The 19,494-nt window shown below is 42.8% G+C and overlaps 1 protein-coding gene across 7 annotated transcripts in view; it reads left to right on the top strand.

The window, feature by feature from the left end:
* GABPI (zinc finger DHHC-type palmitoyltransferase GABPI) overlaps positions 1-19,494 on the top strand; it is a 53,002-nt gene that overhangs the window by 15,779 nt on the left and 17,729 nt on the right. The window contains exons 1-3 of one of the 7 annotated variants that reach the window (XM_076190735.1): positions 9,744-9,759; positions 9,913-9,978; positions 17,761-17,864. The exons of 1 other annotated variant lie outside the window; for it this stretch is intronic. In XM_076190735.1, coding sequence (XP_076046850.1) covers positions 17,832-17,864 — 33 coding nt within the window. In that variant the 5' untranslated portion in view covers positions 9,744-9,759; positions 9,913-9,978; positions 17,761-17,831. Of the gene's footprint in view, positions 1-3,578; positions 3,597-9,682; positions 9,979-17,760; positions 17,865-19,494 lie in introns of those variants that run through there. 5 more of the 7 variants (XM_076190736.1, XM_076190738.1, XM_076190740.1 and 2 more) reach the window with 5 other exon arrangements.

The following is a 19,494-nucleotide window of genomic DNA, read 5'->3' as shown; positions in this document are numbered from 1 at the left end:
GATCTGTTCGTTTGTACCCTGTTTGCGTAGCGAGTTTAGTATTGCTATTAGTTCTACCGAGCCAAAGGCCTTCTCGTAATCTACAAAAGCTAAACACAGAGGTATATTGTATCCTGTCGTTTTCTCGATTAGTTGGGTTATCGCCTGCAAATGGTCTAGAGTTCAATATTCGCTTTTAAAGCCTGCCTGTTCTCTCGGTTGGTTTCCATCTAAAACTTGACTTAGTCTATTTGTAAGGATCTTGGAGAATACTTTATATACGTTTGATAGCAAGCTAATCGGTCGATAGTTACTAAGGTCTTTCTGGTCTCCTTTTTTATGAAGCCAAATCACTATAGCATTGCGCCACGCACCAGGAACGTTTTCTTGACGTAAGCACTGGGTGTACAACTCACCTAATTTAATATAAACTATTTTACCTGCGTCTTTCAACAGATCTATCGATATACCATCTTCCCTTGGTGCTTTTCCATGTTTCATATTTTTTAGAGCAAATTCTACTTTTTCCTTTGTAACCTTTGGTACACTACTAACGTCTACACATGGATTTACTGACTCAACTACGGTCTTCGACGAGTAAAGCTCTTGGTAAAATTCTTCTACTCCTTTTACCATTTTGTCTCTACATTTAATCATTTCTCCATTTCTATCTTTCAAACATATCAGTTGCTGTCTTCGTAAAGTATGTCTGCGCTCGGTCACTTTAATAATTTTACCTTTCCGAATAGTTTCCTCTATTTCATCCATGTTTCTCTTTCTTTTCTCTAATCTCTGTCTTTTGTTGATAAGCTTGTTTAGTTCTATTTTTTCTATTTCGTCTCTCCTGCTTTTAATTTGCATGGTCCTTCTTATATATAAAGCGAAGCAAAGAGCGACTCGGGGGAGGCACAGAGAGACACACAGAATCAATAGAAGAGTCAATAGAGAAGAGAAGCAGAGAGATCAACAACGAGAAAAGAACAGAGAAGAAAAGAAGCAGACGCCCTAGGTCCATGTGAATTTACGTAGAAATTATTCTACATTCGTCGATTCAGAGAAAGGATAATTCTGACAGGGAGCGGACTTGCTCTGGAACGTTTACTGACACAGAATACGTCTTTTTGCACTCAACATAGACACTAGCTCTGTTTGACGTGGCAAACGTTATTGAAAACAACGAAAATACTGCTACCCGAGGTAATTCCCCCTTCTTCGTGGAATCTTGATCTGGAAGGATTATATTCCCGCATAACTCTCCTGCACGATCTGTGTGGTGAATGTGACAGAAAATACATCGGTGAAACTAGCAGAGACTTAGACACCAGATTAAAAGAACACCGAGCAGATGTAAGACACCACAGGGTTAGTAGTGCAATAGTTAACCATGTCGACGAAAGAGGCCATCTACCAAAATGGGACCAGGCAAAAATTCTCATGGATAACATTACACGGCAAGAAAGAAAGGCGATGGAGTCAGTTTTTATCAACATCCATGATAACATTAATAAGAGGACTGGGGATTTAATATGGGCTAAAGCAGCAGCACACTTTGTCGTCATGAATAATAAACACAGAGCCCCTGATCCAGACGGACATTTCAGCCACGCGAATACCAACAGGTGGATAATTGGTCCACCCGCTGTGATAGCCCGTCACACCGACAGATGAGGTCGAGTAGGGGACCAACCAGACACTTTGCCACGTTCCTTCTTTTGCCATATATATTGACCAACTTGACTTCAAACTATGTTCCTCTGAAGAAGCCACTCAGGCGAAACTAGTCAGGAATAAAAGTATTTCCCTCAGCACCGTGTTCCCTTTACCTCCTATCCACAATAACACTAACACTAAGATTTAATGGTTATTAAGTTTGGAGGTCACGGACGAGGGGCCGTAGAGAGAAGGTCCGGAGTGTTGCCTTCTTCAAGTGTTGTGGCTGGTGCGAAGGGCCGCTTGAAACTTGGCGACGTTGCTTGCTGGAGAGAACTGGTCCCGAGGCGTCTTGCTGGAGAGAACTGGTCCCGAGGTGTCTTGCTGGAGAGAACTGTTGCTTGGAGAGAAGTGTTGCTTGAGGATGTCGTGCCCGGGAGAGAACTGGTCCCGAGGCGGCTTGCTGGAGAGAACTAGTGGACTAGCTAGGACAGACCACCCGCTTGCACGGGATCGGTAGTTGTAGGAGGGGAGGAGATGTCTGTATGAAAGTGAAAAGATAATTGTGTATAAAAGAGGGCTTCTGTCGTGGCTTTGGAGGTGTGGGCAGAAGACTTGGGGTTGGAGGCAGGGATTAATATGTGTAACCGTGAGGTTACGTAGGAATATTTATTCTTCTTATCCTCATCCAACAAAGTTAGAATACGAGTAGGAGGCTTAGTCTTAGGGAAAGATAGAGAAATTGGAAATAATTTTAGTAGTAGGTAAACTGAAATGAGAAGATGTAGTGGGAGAGAAAGTTAGAAATGAAAATAATTTCCGTAGAAGAAAAAAATTATATAGATGTTTGTGCATGTAGCTGTGTTATTTTTGTTTGCGATATGGTTGTGTGTGTATTCTACGCTTAGAGGGTTGTTGCCTCCAAACGTGTGTACCTACAGCCTGACAATTAATGGGCTGTATACATTATTATTATCATTATTATTATTACTACTGTTATTATCATTATCACTTATTATTATTATTACTACTGTTATCATTATCACTTATTATTACTATTATAATTATTATTATTATTTTATTATTATTATCATTATTATTATTATCATTATTATTTTATTATTATTATTATTTTATTATCATTATTATTATTATTATTATTATCATTATTATTATTATTATTATTGTTATTATCATCATTATTATTATCACTATTATTAGAGGGGGTTTACACGGTCAAACGGTTCGTCGAACATAGTTCGACAGACACGTGTTTAAAGTGATGTGTGAACGGGGTATTTGGGGTTTAACTAACGTGTTCGACAACCAAATACCCCGTTCACACATCACTTTAAACACGTGTCTGTCGAACCGCGTTCGACGAACCGTTAGACCGTATAAACCCCCTCTTATATTATCATTATCTTCATTATTATTATTATTATTATCACCAACCTCATCACTATCATTATCATTCTTATTATCACCAGTCAAAGCTGGTGAAGGGATACATTATTAATATGCAAGGCTATACACGACTTATCGTGTAAACCGCACGTGGGAAAGGCGCAGCTGACAGATAGTCTATACTGTGTGGTCTAGGTGTGATGTGTTGTATTAGGTGTCTGTGTCTGTCGTGTAGTTTTTCTATGTGTCTCATGTGAATTTTGTGTTTGTGTTGGTTAAGTGGACGGATGTTGGAAACTCGGTGCTGGGACTCAGCGGTTCTGTAGTCGCTCCATCGCGAACCCGTGATGAACTTGTCAGCGGCATTCTGAACCCTCTGATGGTCGTAGTTGTTCGTGGGACATGTCAGCTGGCTCAGTCCCGGGGACTGGCACAGAATCAGTCTGACAAGGGCTAGGTACAATCGACGTTTGGTGGACAGTGTTGCAGTTTTGAAGCGTCTTAGCCTTCCCAGCACAGCCTTAGCCTTCGCTTCCTGTCTGCGGAAGTGTGGGGTCCAGGTAAGGCCACTATTCAGTGTGCTACCCAGCACGCAGGCATGGTCTTTCACTGGGACGTTTGTGTTGTTTATTTTAATAGTGTTCGTGATTGTTCTGTTGGTTCGCTTGCAGCAGAAGTATACAGCTTTGCATTTCGACGCGCCATTGTTGCCCCCACGCGTATGCCTCGTCTAGGATGTTTTCCATTACGTATTACGCTCCCTGCATCGTTTTGTGTCTGCTAAGGCCTCTTTCAGACGGCGCGGGCGATGCCCGCGTCCGCGAGGACCCGCACTAATTACTGATGTTTTCAATGTAATCTTCCCCACGGCGCGGGCGATTGTCCGCGCGCGGACGAAATGCAGCGCGGGCGCCCCTTGGGTCGCCCGCGGACCCGCCTCCGCGCGTTGTTGCTATGGGGTATAATGTCTAATGCATGTCTTCACACGTCGCGGGCAGCTCCACGACCCGCGCACTTCTCCGGAGGAAAGTCATTCAGTAGCCGATTGAATTTTCAGGTGATTGGTTGTGCGTGACTGTCACTTAATTGTATCTAATGGAAGTTCATATTGATACAGAGCAGTTGATATCCCTTGTGCAAGAGAGACCAGCTCTGTGGGACAAATCACCTGAAGATTATAAATCCAGAACACACACAACAGAATGCTGGAGGGAGGTGTGTATCAAGCTCAACCCAGACTTCGAGAGTTTATCAGAGGCAGATAAAATATTACTTTGTCGCGGCTCGTGCCGCTTAAATTGTTCTTATCGGCTTAAGAAACCTGCACAGCGAAGCTATAGCGATAATCCCATACCACACTCCTGGTCATATGGCCATTTCCCGAAGGTTGAGTGTGGTTTGAATTTTCCGCCAAAATCATCGGAAATTTAAAATTCCCGGCTCTGTGCAGGCATGCGCATTGTCGACTCCACCTCCCCCTCCCTATCCCCTCCCTTCTTAGCCGGCTAGCTCGAGCCGGGCGTCGAGTCACTTCAATGAGAAATGAAGGCTTCGCCTGTGGGAGGAGGGAGGGACCCTAAATCTGTGCAGGTTTCTTAAGCCGATAAGAACAATTTAAGCGGCACGAGCCGCGACAAAGAAATATTATCGGCTGAAAGAAACCTGCACAGCGAAGCTATGCATGAGACGAGGACAGGTGGGAGGAGAGGTGAAGCCTGATTCAAACCGTTATTACGTGTGTCTTTCCTATGGGAGACTTATCAATTTTATCACTCAGTAGAGGGAAGAAAGAAACGTCAAGTACCCACGCTGAAGAATGTGACATGCACAACATTGCACTGTTCACACAATGCGTAAATTATACGAAATTTGTATCCTGTTCAGCGGTTCCTGGAAGGAGGGTGGTGCCGTGAGGCGTTAGACCATTGAAGGTCGGAGGTATGGTGCTGCCGAGGCCTGATGATCCTCGGGGCGCCACCCTCCGTATCATAAGACACGTCCCCTTGTCTTCCGGGAAGCCCGGGTTCTTACCACGGACGACTCGAAGACGTATGGGGAACGGATTACGAGTGGAAATGTCAGACTACGCCTAGGGCCTGACAGAGCAAGCCATAAGGCGTTAGAGGGTCATTACTGGTCGGAGGTATGGGGCTGCCAAGAGGCCTGATGATCCTCGGGAGCACCCCCCTCCGTACCATAGGACACGTTCCCACGTCTTCCGAGAGGCCCGGGTTCTACCACGGACGGCCTGAAGACGGGGACGGATTGCGATCGTATATGGTCAAAGTCTACGCCTAGGTCCTGATACAAACCGTGAGGCAATAGAGGACCGATGATAGTCGGAGGTATGGGGCTGCCGAGAGGCCTGAGGACCTTGGGGGGCGCCACCCTCCGTACCATAAGCCACGTTCCCACGTCTTCCGAGAGGCCCGGGTTCTTACCACGGACGGCCTGAAGACGGGGACGGATTGCGATCGTATATGGTCAAAGTCTACGCCTAGGGCTTGATACAAACCGTGAGGCAATAGAGGACCGATGATGGTCGGAGGTATGGGGCTGCCGAGAGGCCTGAGGACCTTGGGGGGCGCCACCCTCCGTACCATAAGACACGTTCCCACGTCTTCCGAGAGGCCCGGGTTCTTACCACGGACGGCCTGAAGACGGGGACGGATTGCGATCGTATAATATCAAAGTCTACGCCTAGGGCTTGATACAAACCGTGAGGCAATAGAGGACCGATGATGGTCGGAGGTATGGGGCTGCCAAGAGGCCTGAGGACCTTGGGGGGGCGCCACCCTCCGTACCATAGGACACGTTCCCACGTCTTCCGAGAGGCCCGGGTTCTTACCACGGACGGCCTGAAGACGGGGACGGATTGCGATCGTATATGGTCAAAGTCTACGCCTAGGTCCTGATACAAACCGTGAGGCAATAGAGGACCGATAATGGTCGGAGGTATGGGGCTGCCGAGAGGCCAGAGGACCTTGGGGGGCGCCACCCTCCGTACCATAAGACACGTTCCCACGTCTTCCGAGAGGCCCGGGTTCTTACCACGGACGGCCTGAAGACGGGGACGGATTGCGATCGTATATGGTCAAAGTCTACGCCTAGGGCTTGATACAAACCGTGAGGCAATAGAGGACCGATGATGGTCGGAGGTATGGGGCTGCCGAGAGGCCTGAGGACCTTGGGGGGCGCCACCATCCGTACCATAAGACATGTTTCCATGTCTTCCGAGAGGCCCGGGTTCTTACCACGGACGGCTCGAAGACGGGAACGGATTGTGCTCGTATAATATCAAAGTCTACGCCTAGGTCCTGATAATCCAAGCTGTGGGACCGTAGAACTTAGGTAAGGGGCCGCCGACACCAGAAGCCCCCCTCCGCACTACCAGACTCGCAGCAACGGGCACAAGCCGGAGCACAAGAAAAAAGAAGGTAACATTTGGATCACTAAAAGGGTAGTCGAAGAATGGGACAAACCAGCAGCCAAGCGGAAAGCGATAAAACTAACAGACGATTAACCAGCAGGAAACGGGACCGCCTGCTCCCATGTGGGCAGCAAGTTGACCACTCTGTCCCGTTTCCGCGATGTGAGTGAATCGACGCCCGGCTCGAGCTAGCCGGCTAAGAAGGGAGGGGATAGGGAGGGGGAGGTGGAGTCGACAATGCGCATGCCTGCACAGAGCCGGGAATTTTAAATTTCCGATGATTTTGGCGGAAAATTCAAACCACACTCAACCTTCGGGAAATGGCCATATGACCAGGAGTGTGGTATGGGATTATCGCTATAGCTTCGCTGTGCAGGTTTCTTTCAGCCGATAAGCAAGTATAGTAAGTGCACAAATATATTTCTTCCATCCCTTTACTTCGCGATATTTACATAATTTTAACAAGGAAACATAGGCCTGTAAGACTTGATACTGCTAACATAGATGATTATAGGAAAGAAAGCAACAGGAAAAATTAACAGAAATACACCTCTAACTGGTGGTGCGCGGGAGGCGGGTGGTTTTGATCCGTGCTGTCTGAATACCAACGCGGAAGCGGGCATCGCCCGCGCCGTCTGAAAGAGGCCTAATGTGATTAGTTCCGTCCGCATACAAAAGAGTAAGAGCTCGGCTGCGTGGATAAGCCGGCTCTGGCAGGTCATTCGTATATAGATTGTGCAGAGTGGGGGCAAGGACTGACCTTTGCGGTACTCCAGCCTTCGGCACAAAATGTTGGGACAGACAGCCCCGCCATTTTATTCTTATTATCCTGTCGTCCAGGTAGTTGCAGAGCAACCTTGTGAACGGCAGGGCAAAGTCGAAATTGTGGTACAATTTGTACTTATGGCTTTCATGCCTTCTCCACATCCTTGCAAACCAAAATGGCCTTACCAGGGCGACCGTCTGGCGGTCTTTGAACCCATTGAGTGATCATGGAAATGGCGTCGCCCACACCGCGCCCCGGTCGAAAACCAAACTGTCAATCCCTCAGTACATTCTCCGTGGCGGTGGCAGAGGACGTGCTCAAACACCTTACCAAAATATTCTAGAAGGGAGATCGGCCGGTATGAAAGGGGGGCGGAGGTGGGTTTCTGGGGTCTGGGAATGAGAATGGTATGGGAGGCTTTGAAAAGATGTGGGAAGTATAGTGCCGTCATGTGTGAGATTATATTGTCTGACACACGTTTGAGTAGGTGTGCATCGATGTTTGATGGGCCAGGGGATTTGAATTTTAAAGCCGAAATAACCCCCCTTTACCTCTTACGCCCAAGGCAGTCGGTCAGGGGCGCTGAGAGTAGATAGTCACGGCTCGTACTATTACCCAAATATAATACAACGCACAAATTGTTTCGCTTATCCACGTTTGGCCATTCCCCCTCTCGTGCCTCATGTTTAGGTAACCAATTTCCACGTCCTGTATGCCAATTATCATATGAAGTATGTAATAAAATGTCTGTTAATATATGGTTCAAGGTTTTTCTCCGCCCTCTTATATTGAGAACAACCAAGGAATTGTTGTGTCACTTTATTGGTGCTGGATAAGGATTTCTTATCATAAATTAGAATAGCAGTTGAAGTATTGAAAGGGGTGACGTGACATAATGTAAATGGTGACCATGACGACAAAGATGATGATGATGACGTCAACGACGACGATGATAACTTCAATGACGACGATGATGACGTCAACGACGACGATGATGACGTCAACGACGATGATGACAACGACGACGATGATGACGTCAACGACGACTGTGGAGAATATTATGACTTCCGACATATTTGCCATCTCTTTTAATACGAATGTTGACGGTATAAGTTAATCTAGGTGACCGTCCCACCGAGTTAATACTATACTGGGATACTCTGTGTGAACTTGTATACACCTTTCAACACTACAAAACTACGTACCTGTGAACGGCAGGGAACTCATCGAACGCTGAAACGTACAATGGCATCACAAAGCATCATGTATCTTTATGAATATGTAATTATTTAAATCATTCACGATGTTTAGCATATTCAAGTAACTCAATTTATGACTTACTGTGGCTTTGGGGCCACTTGGGGATCTTCTTCGTCTTTGTTCTGGTTGATGGCAGTGATGTGCGCAATGGTTTGGGCGTGGCTTGGAGGATGGGTGTGGGAATAAGGGGAAGGAAGGGTATGGGTTGAGGGGAGACTGGTTCTTTCAGTCCCCTCGCTGGTTTAACACACGCTTCGTCGTATATGCACTTCACCCTGGATATATATGAGGTCTGTGATTGGGGTAAATTCATGTCACTCCCCAATCACGAATCACTAACACTTCTGGTCAGTCGCATAATTTGTCTTGGACTTGACTTTTACTCAACTCAACTCAAACTCAAACCAACTCAAAATTGCTCAAAATTGCGTTATAGGGGCGGCAGGGCCCTCTCTTCGCCCCGAACGCCTAGCGACCTTTGACCTCTCGTTGTCAAGGGTCTATGGGAAGTACTGCTTCACCTTAACTGAAGGGAAATTGTTGCACGATACATATTATATAATCCCCATGCATAGGAACTATAGATGGGTAATGCACCAGAACCAATACTCAAGACGGAGAAGACACCAAGTGGTAAATAAAATGATTAATAATGAAAATGACATATCGGTAACTCGACATTCCTGAGAGGGGTTAGACAACCGGCTTGGTAACTAAGGGTGTCGAGTCCTTACATAATGCTTTATATAATGTTTTCGTATATAGAAACAAAAATGATAGGCCACTCTATCTAAATGGAAAAAGTAAGACTGTATAATTTGTTATGCATGCTTTCATATACTAAGTTTCTAGAATACAAATTTCATACAGCTTGATATGCTTAATTGCTGTATTTCAATCTTAATCCTAATTCTACAGCTATCAATTCACTAAATTAACTGAGGCCGTAACCACAGATGTCTATATTAATTTGTAATAATAGCTTATTTACTCTAAAAAATGCCTCTGTCGGGATTTATTCCCGACAACGACAATGATGACATCAACGACGACAATGATAAAGTCAACGACGACAGTGATGACATCCACGACGACAATAATTATGTCATTGACGATGACGACAATGATGATGTCATCGACGACGACGACAATGATGACGTCATCGACGACGACGACAATGATGATGTCATCGACGACGACGACAATCATACAGTACAATGTAAACACTTCACTCGAGAGTTGAAAGTTAGGATTATGTCGGGAACGTGTAGGTGTCACAATCAGTAACGGAAACTGAAAGATGGCAGTTTTCGTGATGACATAAGGTGCAACTGTAATGATAGTGATATCACAATGGCAAAAAAGAAAAATGTACAAAAAGTTTCTATCAGTCATTAAACTGCCCTATAATAAATTACAGGTTTGTATAATCTTCACGACCGTGGAAGCAGAACATTGAGAAACATCTTCTGGACTTGTTAAAATGGTACTAAATGCACTGATAAGTACATTTTGTTGCTGTTGAGTTCATCGTGTTTCCTCTCCCCCGCCCTATCTCAGATAGTTTCCTGAAAGACATGATTTGAACTGTAACCCCATCTGAGAGTGTTGGCAGTGTAGTTGTTTTTACTCCAGTATCATGCAAACACATTTTTCACTTCTCTTTTTTGCTTTTGAACGATTCTTTTTTCTATGGAAGTGTTAGGTTAGGAGCTGTTGGACAACATAAGTTTAATGTTGAATATTCAATATCTGTTTGCGTGCTGAAATTCTACTATGTAGTTAATGCAGTCATTACTTTAGGGCATCTCTGTGGACCAGTCATGCATCATTCTTAAGTTTGGAGAAAAATCTCTACAAGAGGAATGCCAAACCACCTTTTAACTTACACTCCTAAGTCACTGTTGCATCTTTTTAACTTCTACTCTCCCAAATTTGTGCTGCTTTCCGTTAATCTCTCCTGTACCACTCCTAGGTCACCTCATCTTTTCATGTGCTCTAGTGGCAGGGGATAAAAATGACACCACCGTATTCCTATGCATGTTGTAAAAGGTTAATAAATGAGAGTTATAGAACTAGAGATCCCCATTTCTACATTTTTTCTAGCAGAAAGTTGAGGGATATTTTGAATTGTCTATTCTTTATGAAAAGAAAAAGGATATTCATATTGATACATACAAGTATCTTCCCCTAAATATAATTTGCAATGCATTGGATGAAAAAATACATTTATTAGCTCTCCTCCATTCCCATTCCACTGTCAGTTCAAACTTGTGTGCTTTTGTGTCTAACGATTGTGGTTTACTGAGAACAACTATGTTTAGGAAGGGCTACATGGCTATATTTTAAATCTAGGGCATGATATTTTTTCAAATGAACAGTAAAACCATATTTCTTTTCTAGAAACCCTAGTGTATTTTTTTTTTTATATCTTGATATAATGGACATTTGCTAGTATTTCTGATATGCTTGTTGTCTGCATAGTTCCTCTTTGTGAAGTTTCTAAATTTTTCATTTGCTTTAGATTCCTAAAGCTTGTGATTGTGGGTATGAACCTAAACTAACTTATCTAACCTAACTGTACCTAACCAACTTAACCCCTTCCATACGGTGCCGCACACGTAGGCGTCATAGACTTAGATCTCGGTGGCAGCAGCCAATGCCAGCCGTACGACGTGTCGTAATAATACTCGCATCATAAAATATAGTCACCGCTTATATCGATCGTTCTCTCTTCACCCGTGAATTTTGATAACCATAGAAAATGCGATTACAAAAGAATTAGAAAGAATGTCATTATGGAGGGGCGACTACAATAAATATAATCAAGACGCCGATATGGCAGCCTCGCGAATACACTCGCTCCCCATGACGCCTACGTGTGCGGCACCGTATGGAAGGGGTTAATGTAGGTGGTCTCTCTAGACAAGTAAACCAGTAAATTGGAGTAGGTATGATTTTTTCCATAAGGACCACAGGGCACAGATGTAGGAAGAATACTGTTTATGACACAGTTACTACATGATTGACCTTGTGTGCAGTCATGACAATTTGTAATTCATGAACATCACACCCTGTATCCTCAAAATACATGAGAAATATGAAAGAAATTGTTGTCATTGGTTAAAGGTTTGCTGAAAGAACAAGATGCTGAATACTGATTGGTCATCTTTAGAACAAATTCATTGGTCTTACCAAGTTCTATTACTTACCAATATGTAAGTAAACACAAAAATTATGAATTTTACTTCACAGGATAAATTAACTTGTGTAGTATTTCATTGACAGGGGAAGGACCAGAGAGAACTTCAATAAATTATAATTGTCAGTCATTTAATTTTGGAAGCTCACTGGCTAAGTGGGTTAGGGCGTAGTTACTTGTGACAAAAATCGAGGGGATGGTGGTTCGAACCCTGCCACTGGCAAAGTTAGACCAATGGCGGGGGGATGGGGGATGAGGTAGTACCGGGTATGTGTGAGCAAAATTTGACTCAGCCCGAAAGGATTTCTCCCCGTCTTCTCCTTTTATGCAATGGGAGGATGGAGAGGGGGGGTCGCCGATTTAATGAAGCGGCTTTGCTGTGGATGTGCTGTGTCTTGTGACACTGCTTCTGACTCAGGGCAGTGGACAAGGTGCAGAGATGACCCGTCATCCAGGAGGTGCTAAGATAAGAGGAAGGGTGGATGGGTGTGGAGTGTATTCAGGGATGGAATGGGTGGGAATGATTTTATGCCTTTTCCTTTTTGGCTACCTCCGTTGTAAGGGTGAAAAAGCCTTGGTATATGTATGTATGTATATATATACATATATATATATATATATATATATATATATATATATATATGTATATATTGCAACAATCACAAAATGCGTGACTAAAGATTTTTGCAGAAACCATAGGGAAATAAAAAATCTGGAATAGTAAACTTTTTTGTCTTAAGACATTTTCAGAGTACAAGGAAAAATAATATAAGACAATATAGGTACAGAAATAAGAAAAAATATGAGGAAGGTCACATCAACATATATGCACTTTGATGGCTGTTGAACACAAAAAACTACAGAGAAACCTAAACAAGGTTTGGAAATGGAGTCAGGAGTGGGAAGTGGACTTTAATGTTAAGAAATGTAGCACAATGGAGTTTAGAAAAAAATAGAAAAAATATCAGGACAATATACAATTGGAACAAAGAAAGTGGGATCTGAAGACCTGGGAGTAATTATCTCAAACGACTTGTCCCCTGATAAACAGATGAACAAAATTGTCAGAGAATCCTATAACTTGCTAAGATCAATAAAAGTGGCATTTACCAATTTAGACGAAGAAATTATTAAAAAAATATTAGTCACACTAATAAGGACTAGATTGGAGTATGCTGCAACATTATGGCCACCCAGTACCAAAAAGAATAGAAAGAAAATTGAAAGAATCCAGAGAGCAACCACAAAAATGGCCCCAGCACTTTCAAACATGTCATATGAAGAGATACTGGCTAAATTGAAGTTACCGACTTTGGAACAAAGAAGAGAGGCAGGCGACCTACTGACCATCTACAGAATCATGAAGGGCACAGAAATACTTGATAGAGAGGACTTACTAAATTGGGACAAGAGAAACACAAGAGGACATGGAAAAAGCACAAAAAGGATAGTTATAGAAGAGATCTGAAAAAAAAAAGTTTTTTCACACAAAGTGGTGGATACTTGGAACAAACTGGATGAAACAATAGTGTGTGCAAAAACCATACATGAAGTTAAGAGCAAATGTCTATTTCTCATTACACTTGGAACAAACTGGATGAAACAATAATGTGTGCAAAAACCATACACAAAGTTAAGAGCAAGCTAGACACTGCGAGATATAAAGGCGGGACACCACGAGCATAGCTCCTCTTCCTATAAGATACAACTAGGTAAATACTGCATACATACAATAATAAATAACATACATATACCAATGGCTTATTCCCCCTTACAAAGGAGGTAGCCAAAAAACAATGGCATAAAAACCATTCCCACCCTTTCCATCCCCAATATACTCCACTCCCTTCCACCCTCTACCCTCCCTCTTATCTTGGCACCTCCTGGATAATGGGTCATCCCTGTAACTTGTCCACTGCCCTGGGTCAGAAGTAGTGTCACAAGACACAGCACATCCACAGCAAGGCCACTTCATTAAATTGATAACCCCCTCTCTCTGTCCCCTCATGCAGAAAAGGAGAAGACGGGGGGAAATCCCCTGCGGCTGCGTCAATTTTTTTTCACACATACTACCTCACCCCCCATCCCCTACCCTTTCCACCTCATGCATCACAACATCATCCATATACAACCATTTTCCATTCACCCCTGTCTTCTGTCCTCTCCCATCCTTCCTCAACAGACATTCCCCTCTTCCTCAAAGCCCTTTTCACCCCATCCATCCATCTCATCCTAGGTCGCCCCCTTATGTTCACTCCCTCCACATCTGCCTTCCATACCTCTTTTACTAGTCTTTCTTCACTCATTCTTTCCATGTGTCCAAACCATCCCAATACTCTATCATCCACCCTATCTTCCAACTCCCTTACCACCCCCGTTCTCCTCCTCACCTCCTCATTTCTCAGTCTATCCAGTCTAGTAACCCCCATCATATTTCTCAGACACCTCATGTCAAACACATTCAAACTCCTTCTCTATTCCTCTCTTATGTTCCATGTTTCTGCCCCATACAGTGTTATTGGCACAATCACTTCTTCATACAATCTCCTCTTAGCATCCATTCCCAAATGTCTATTTCTCATTACACTCTTTAATCCACCAAGGCATTTACTCGCTTCTCTCAATCTACATTCTGCCTCCACTCCTCCCTTTCCTGCCACTTTCGCACCCAAGAATCTAAAACTATCCACTTCCTCCAGTCACTGTTGCTTGATGCTCATTTCCAGTCTGTTACCACTTTCACCCCTTGTACATCTCATCACCTTACTTTTACCCACATTTATCTTCAAATTTCTTCTTTCACACACTCTCCCAAACTCTGTCACTAACTTCCTCAATCCCTCCTCTGATCCTGCTGTAAGCCCAGTGTTCACAAACAACAGCTGGCTCACCTCCCACTTTTCTCTATTTTATTTAACCATCTTCAATCCCTGACCCACCACCCTTGCATTTACCTCTTGCACCACCCCATCCATGTATAAGTTGAACAGCCATGGCTACATAACACATCCTTGACGAAGCCCCACCTTTACCTCGAACCACTCACTCCATTTCTAATCCTGACACAAGCTCTACTATTCTCATAAAAACTTGACAGCTCCTAGAAGCTTTCCTCCTATCCCATATATCTGCAAAACCTCCCACAGTGCCTTCCTGTCTACCCTTACATAAGCCTTTACCAGATCCATAAAAAACCCAAAAAACATCCTTACCCTTTCCTATAGCTTTCTCACATATCTGTCTTACCACAAAAATCTGGTCTACGCAACTTCTACCTAAATCCCCACTGTTCCTCACCAATTACTCCCTGTTCCTCTTCTAATTCAATCAAGATCCTCCCATAAGCCTTCCCAACAACAGTCAACAAGCTAATCCCTCTGAAACTACTACACTCACACTTGTCCCCTTTTCCCTTGTAGAGTGGAGCTATACAGGCACTCTTCCAGTTCTCCAGTACTCTATCCTCTCTCCACCAAACATTAAATAACCTCACCAGCCAGTCCAACATCACTGTGCCTCATTTTTTCAGACATTCTTTATGGCATCCCTCCAGACCAGGTGCCTAACCTGCTCTCATCATCTTAACTGCCTTCACTTCATCCTTCCTTATTTCTCCTCCATTTTCCTCACTCATCACTTATTTTCTTAGCACTTCCCACTGCAACTATCTTTCCCTCCCTATCCTCCTTCACATTTAGCAACTCCCTAAAATACTTTGCCCATCTTCCTCTTACTGCCTTCTCTTTCATTGTCATCTCTCCATCTGCACCCTTTACCTTTTCTTCTCTACTTGATTCACCTCCTCTTCCTCTCTTAATTTCTTTCCAAAACATCTTTTTATTACTTTCAAAATTTTCTGTCATACTCTTACCATTTCACATCTGCTCTCCTCTTTGCCTCCTTTACCTTGTGCTTTACTTCTCTTTTCTTTGTACCTCTAACATTACTCCCTTGTCCTATTTTGTAACCAATCTGTGAAAGCTCGCTTCTCTTCTACAACCTTCTTCGTTTCCTCATCCCACCACTTGCAACCCTTCCTTCTATATCCTCCTGTCCTTCTTGTTCCACACACCATCTTTTCATACTTTGTGACTCCCTCCTCGAACCATCCCCATTCCTCCTCCACTCCTAGTTCTACTTTATCCTTCACTCCCTCCCACTCCTCCTTCAGCTTCTTCTTGTACTCCTCCTTTTCCTTCTCATTTAAAGAGTTCACTCTAAGCACCTCCCTACCTTTTGTCCTTTTCCTCCTCCATCTATCCTCTACTCTCAACTTATCTTCCAACAAAAAATGATCTGATATTCCCCCACTCTCTCCCCTTAGAACATGTACATGTATACTCCTATCTACCACTACATAGTCCATTAATGCTCTGTCTACCACCCTTCCATCCACCACCCTCTCCCATGTGTACTTATGCTTGACTTTCTTCCAAAACACTGTATTTGCTATCATCAACTCTCTTTCTAGACACATCTCCACCATCAACTCTCCACTATGATTCTTTCCTGGAGCTCCACATTTCCCAACCACTCCGTCAATTGGTTAATTTCCTACCCTAGCATTAAGGCCTCCCAATACTACTACATTGACGTTCCTCCCTAATCCCTCTATGTACTCATTTAAATCTATCCAAAAAGCCTCCCTTTCCTCTACACTTTTCTCACTACCAGGCCCATATGCACTTACAAAAACCCACATCTCCTTTCCCAGTTTCACCTTCATCCACATTAATCTTGAAGAAACTTCCTTCCACTCCACTACACATTTACCTATCTCTTCACTTACTAGTAAAGCCACCTCTTCTCTCCCTCACCCTCTCTTCACTCCTGAGAACCTCCCAACTATGCTCCCAAACTCACACTTGCCCTTCCCTTTCAACTTAGTTTCACTCAAAGCCAACACATCCTTCTTTCTTCTCACAAACATACTACCTATCTCTTCCCTTTTACTCTCATCTGTACCACATCCACGCACATTAAAAGACCCAAACCTTAGGGTGCTGGTTGGAAAACTCCTAGACCCTCTTATGCCTCAACAGAGATTCCCCTTTTTCCCAATGACCTTTTTACTCCATTGCACAAATCTGCATCTGGTCATGTGTCAGAAGACAAGGGACTCATTGGGCAGACACCTTCAACATCTCAAGCTTGTTATACAAAATGTGGTATGCATGCTCTTGAGACATCCCCATCTGAGCAGCAATGACCCATGTTGAGATTTGCCAATCATCCATGACCATGTCAAGGACCAGGTTTATGTTATCATCTATGGTTGAGGTTCAGGGCCTTCCTGACTTTGGCTCATCTGCAAAGGACTTTTGCCTCTGCTTGAATTCTGACACCTACATCTTGACAATGGCAGATGAAGGAGCATCCTCTCCAAGGGTCATGACCATGTCCTGGTGAATCATGGCTGGAGACATGTGCTTCAGGAAGAGATACTTTATCATGGATTGGTTCTCCACTTTCACAAAAATCGCAGGTGACCTCAGTTCTCTCATCTGTAAATCAAAGAGAAAAAAAGTTTAGGCATTGAAATTTGTCAAGTGGGGTTCAATTGAGTTTCTAATCATGCAAACCAGTTTCCATATAAGCATTTGGTCTCCTTCATGGTTAGGCTCACAAATTTTCGGTCACTCCTCGTATGTATGTATTAGATTGGCCACCAAATTGTTTTGGCTATACAAGTATAGCATGAATATGTCATGAAATTTTCTGCCAGATATCAGTTCTTGGCTTTTAATTGTTGTCAATTTGCATGCATGAATGTGTAAATATCCTATTCTCAACATTGTAATTATTTTTCCTAAGGTGTTAATTTTGTCTTATGTTAATGTGGAACTTGTGTGTGTGTGTGTGTATATATATATATATATATATATATATATATATATATATATATATATATATATATATATATATATATATATATATATCCTAATGTATCTAGTCCAACAAAGTTTATGTTCATATTATTGGTGAATTTCGCTTGGGTGATGACAGTCCAAGTAAAGATCCATGATAGGATTTTGCTAGTCATTTTTCTCCATCTTGATGTTGCAGAGCTGAGCATTGCCTGTTGATATCTGTCAAGAAACATCAGATCCAGCATTGTACCCTTTTGTGTATTGCAAATGATGCAGTCAGTTTCATCAGTTGTTTTGGAGGTACTGTGTCAACATCCTTTGTTTAGTCCAGAATTTTTTAAGGTGTTCACATGTATACGAGTGAACAAGATAATCATAAATTCAGACATGAATGGGTTGAAACAAGCTTATACATTGATTTCTTGATTTTGATGGTGACAGCCTAGGGCAGTCTTGTTCATTAGCCAGATAGCCACTCTCTCTCTCTCCTCTCCTCTCCTCTCCTCTCCTCTCCAAGAATTGTGTTGTTTGGAAAGATTTTTAAAAAAGCATGTAAACAGACACCTGTTTTGTAGGATATATGAGTAGATGTGGAAATAAGAGAATATACATACAAATTAATAGAAGGCCTTGTAGTATATTGTAACCCCATACATTATGTACTGTCATTACTTTAATGATCAGTAGAAATCTTTCATGCCAGTCACACAGCATTCTTTTATGTTTGGGTGATTGAAATCCAGTTACAGAGGAATGCTGAGTCACATTTTAGCTACTGCTGTCCCTTCTTCCTCAAAGCTCTTGTTTACCATCCTTAGAATTTTCTTGTTGATTTTTCCACCATAAACAAGGGAAGGCCTAGGGTAAGGATCAGTAAAAATATTGCCTGCGTATTCCTTGTGTGAGATTAGAGACACGCTAAAAGAGGGGAGGGGGGAATTATAGGTTAGAAAGTTCATCTGGTGAAAATTGTCACTAAAAAGAAAGCATGGATAAAATGACTAAAGGTGGGAGCATGCTATGCATTTCTCACTAGCATGCTACTTGCTTTTGATACTTTGAGTTGAAATGACTTCAGTCATGATCTTTTGTTTTTCATATTTCCAAATGTCAAATTACTCTTGCATCATATAGTGAGAAGCTGAATGATGAACTAAGAGAAGTTAACCTATATGACGGTTAGACACATTGTTGAGATGTTCTTATGGAAGTCTAGAATCTTGTAACCCAAGTCGTTTCTACTCGAAGTAACAAAAGCAAGTAGCATGCTAGCTTAGTGTGCCACCATCTTGGGGGGGGTAATACCTTGGGAACCAGGCCAGTAACCAAAGGATCCTTTATCCAAAGAATCAGTTGTATGATTGTGTGGGGATCTAATAATACATACATGGATATTAGAAAGGGATGTAATACATACATGGATATTAGAAAGAAGAGTGTAAATGATAAAAAAGTGTAGGTTGTACATTCTGACTATGAATGAAAAGTAAGGATATATGGGAGTTAGAGGAAATGAGAGGGTGTGAAAGAGTAAAAAAGAGGTGTGGTTGTATTGTTTAGTAAGGATCTATTTACTTATTGTACTGGGCAGGAGCTCTGCTAGTGGGATCCTAACTCTTATTCTCCAGTTATCATACCTCCTTTTAAATTCATGTACGCTTTCACTTTGGGCTATTTCCTCATCGAGGCTATTTCAAGAGTACACATTGGTGTGGAAAAAATGTATATGAATTTTTTTCATATCCATCAGATGTGTGGTCTTTCTCAACTTCTGTCAATGACCTAATGATGCCTTCCCATCCCAAATAAAAAAAATCTTCTGTCAAATTTTTTCACCCCCTTTGTTGATCTGAACACCACAATCAGGTTCCCTCTTTCTCTTAGTTACTTAAACAATGACAGGTCCATTGTTTCTGGTCTCTTCTTATGT

The sequence above is a fragment of the Oratosquilla oratoria genome, chromosome 9 (assembly GCF_046742065.1).
Source record: "Oratosquilla oratoria isolate Oo_2021 chromosome 9, ASM4674206v1, whole genome shotgun sequence".
Lineage (NCBI taxonomy): Eukaryota > Metazoa > Arthropoda > Malacostraca > Stomatopoda > Squillidae > Oratosquilla > Oratosquilla oratoria.
Note: the sequence above shows the minus strand (reverse complement) of the source record. Positions and strands in the feature narration are given on the sequence as shown.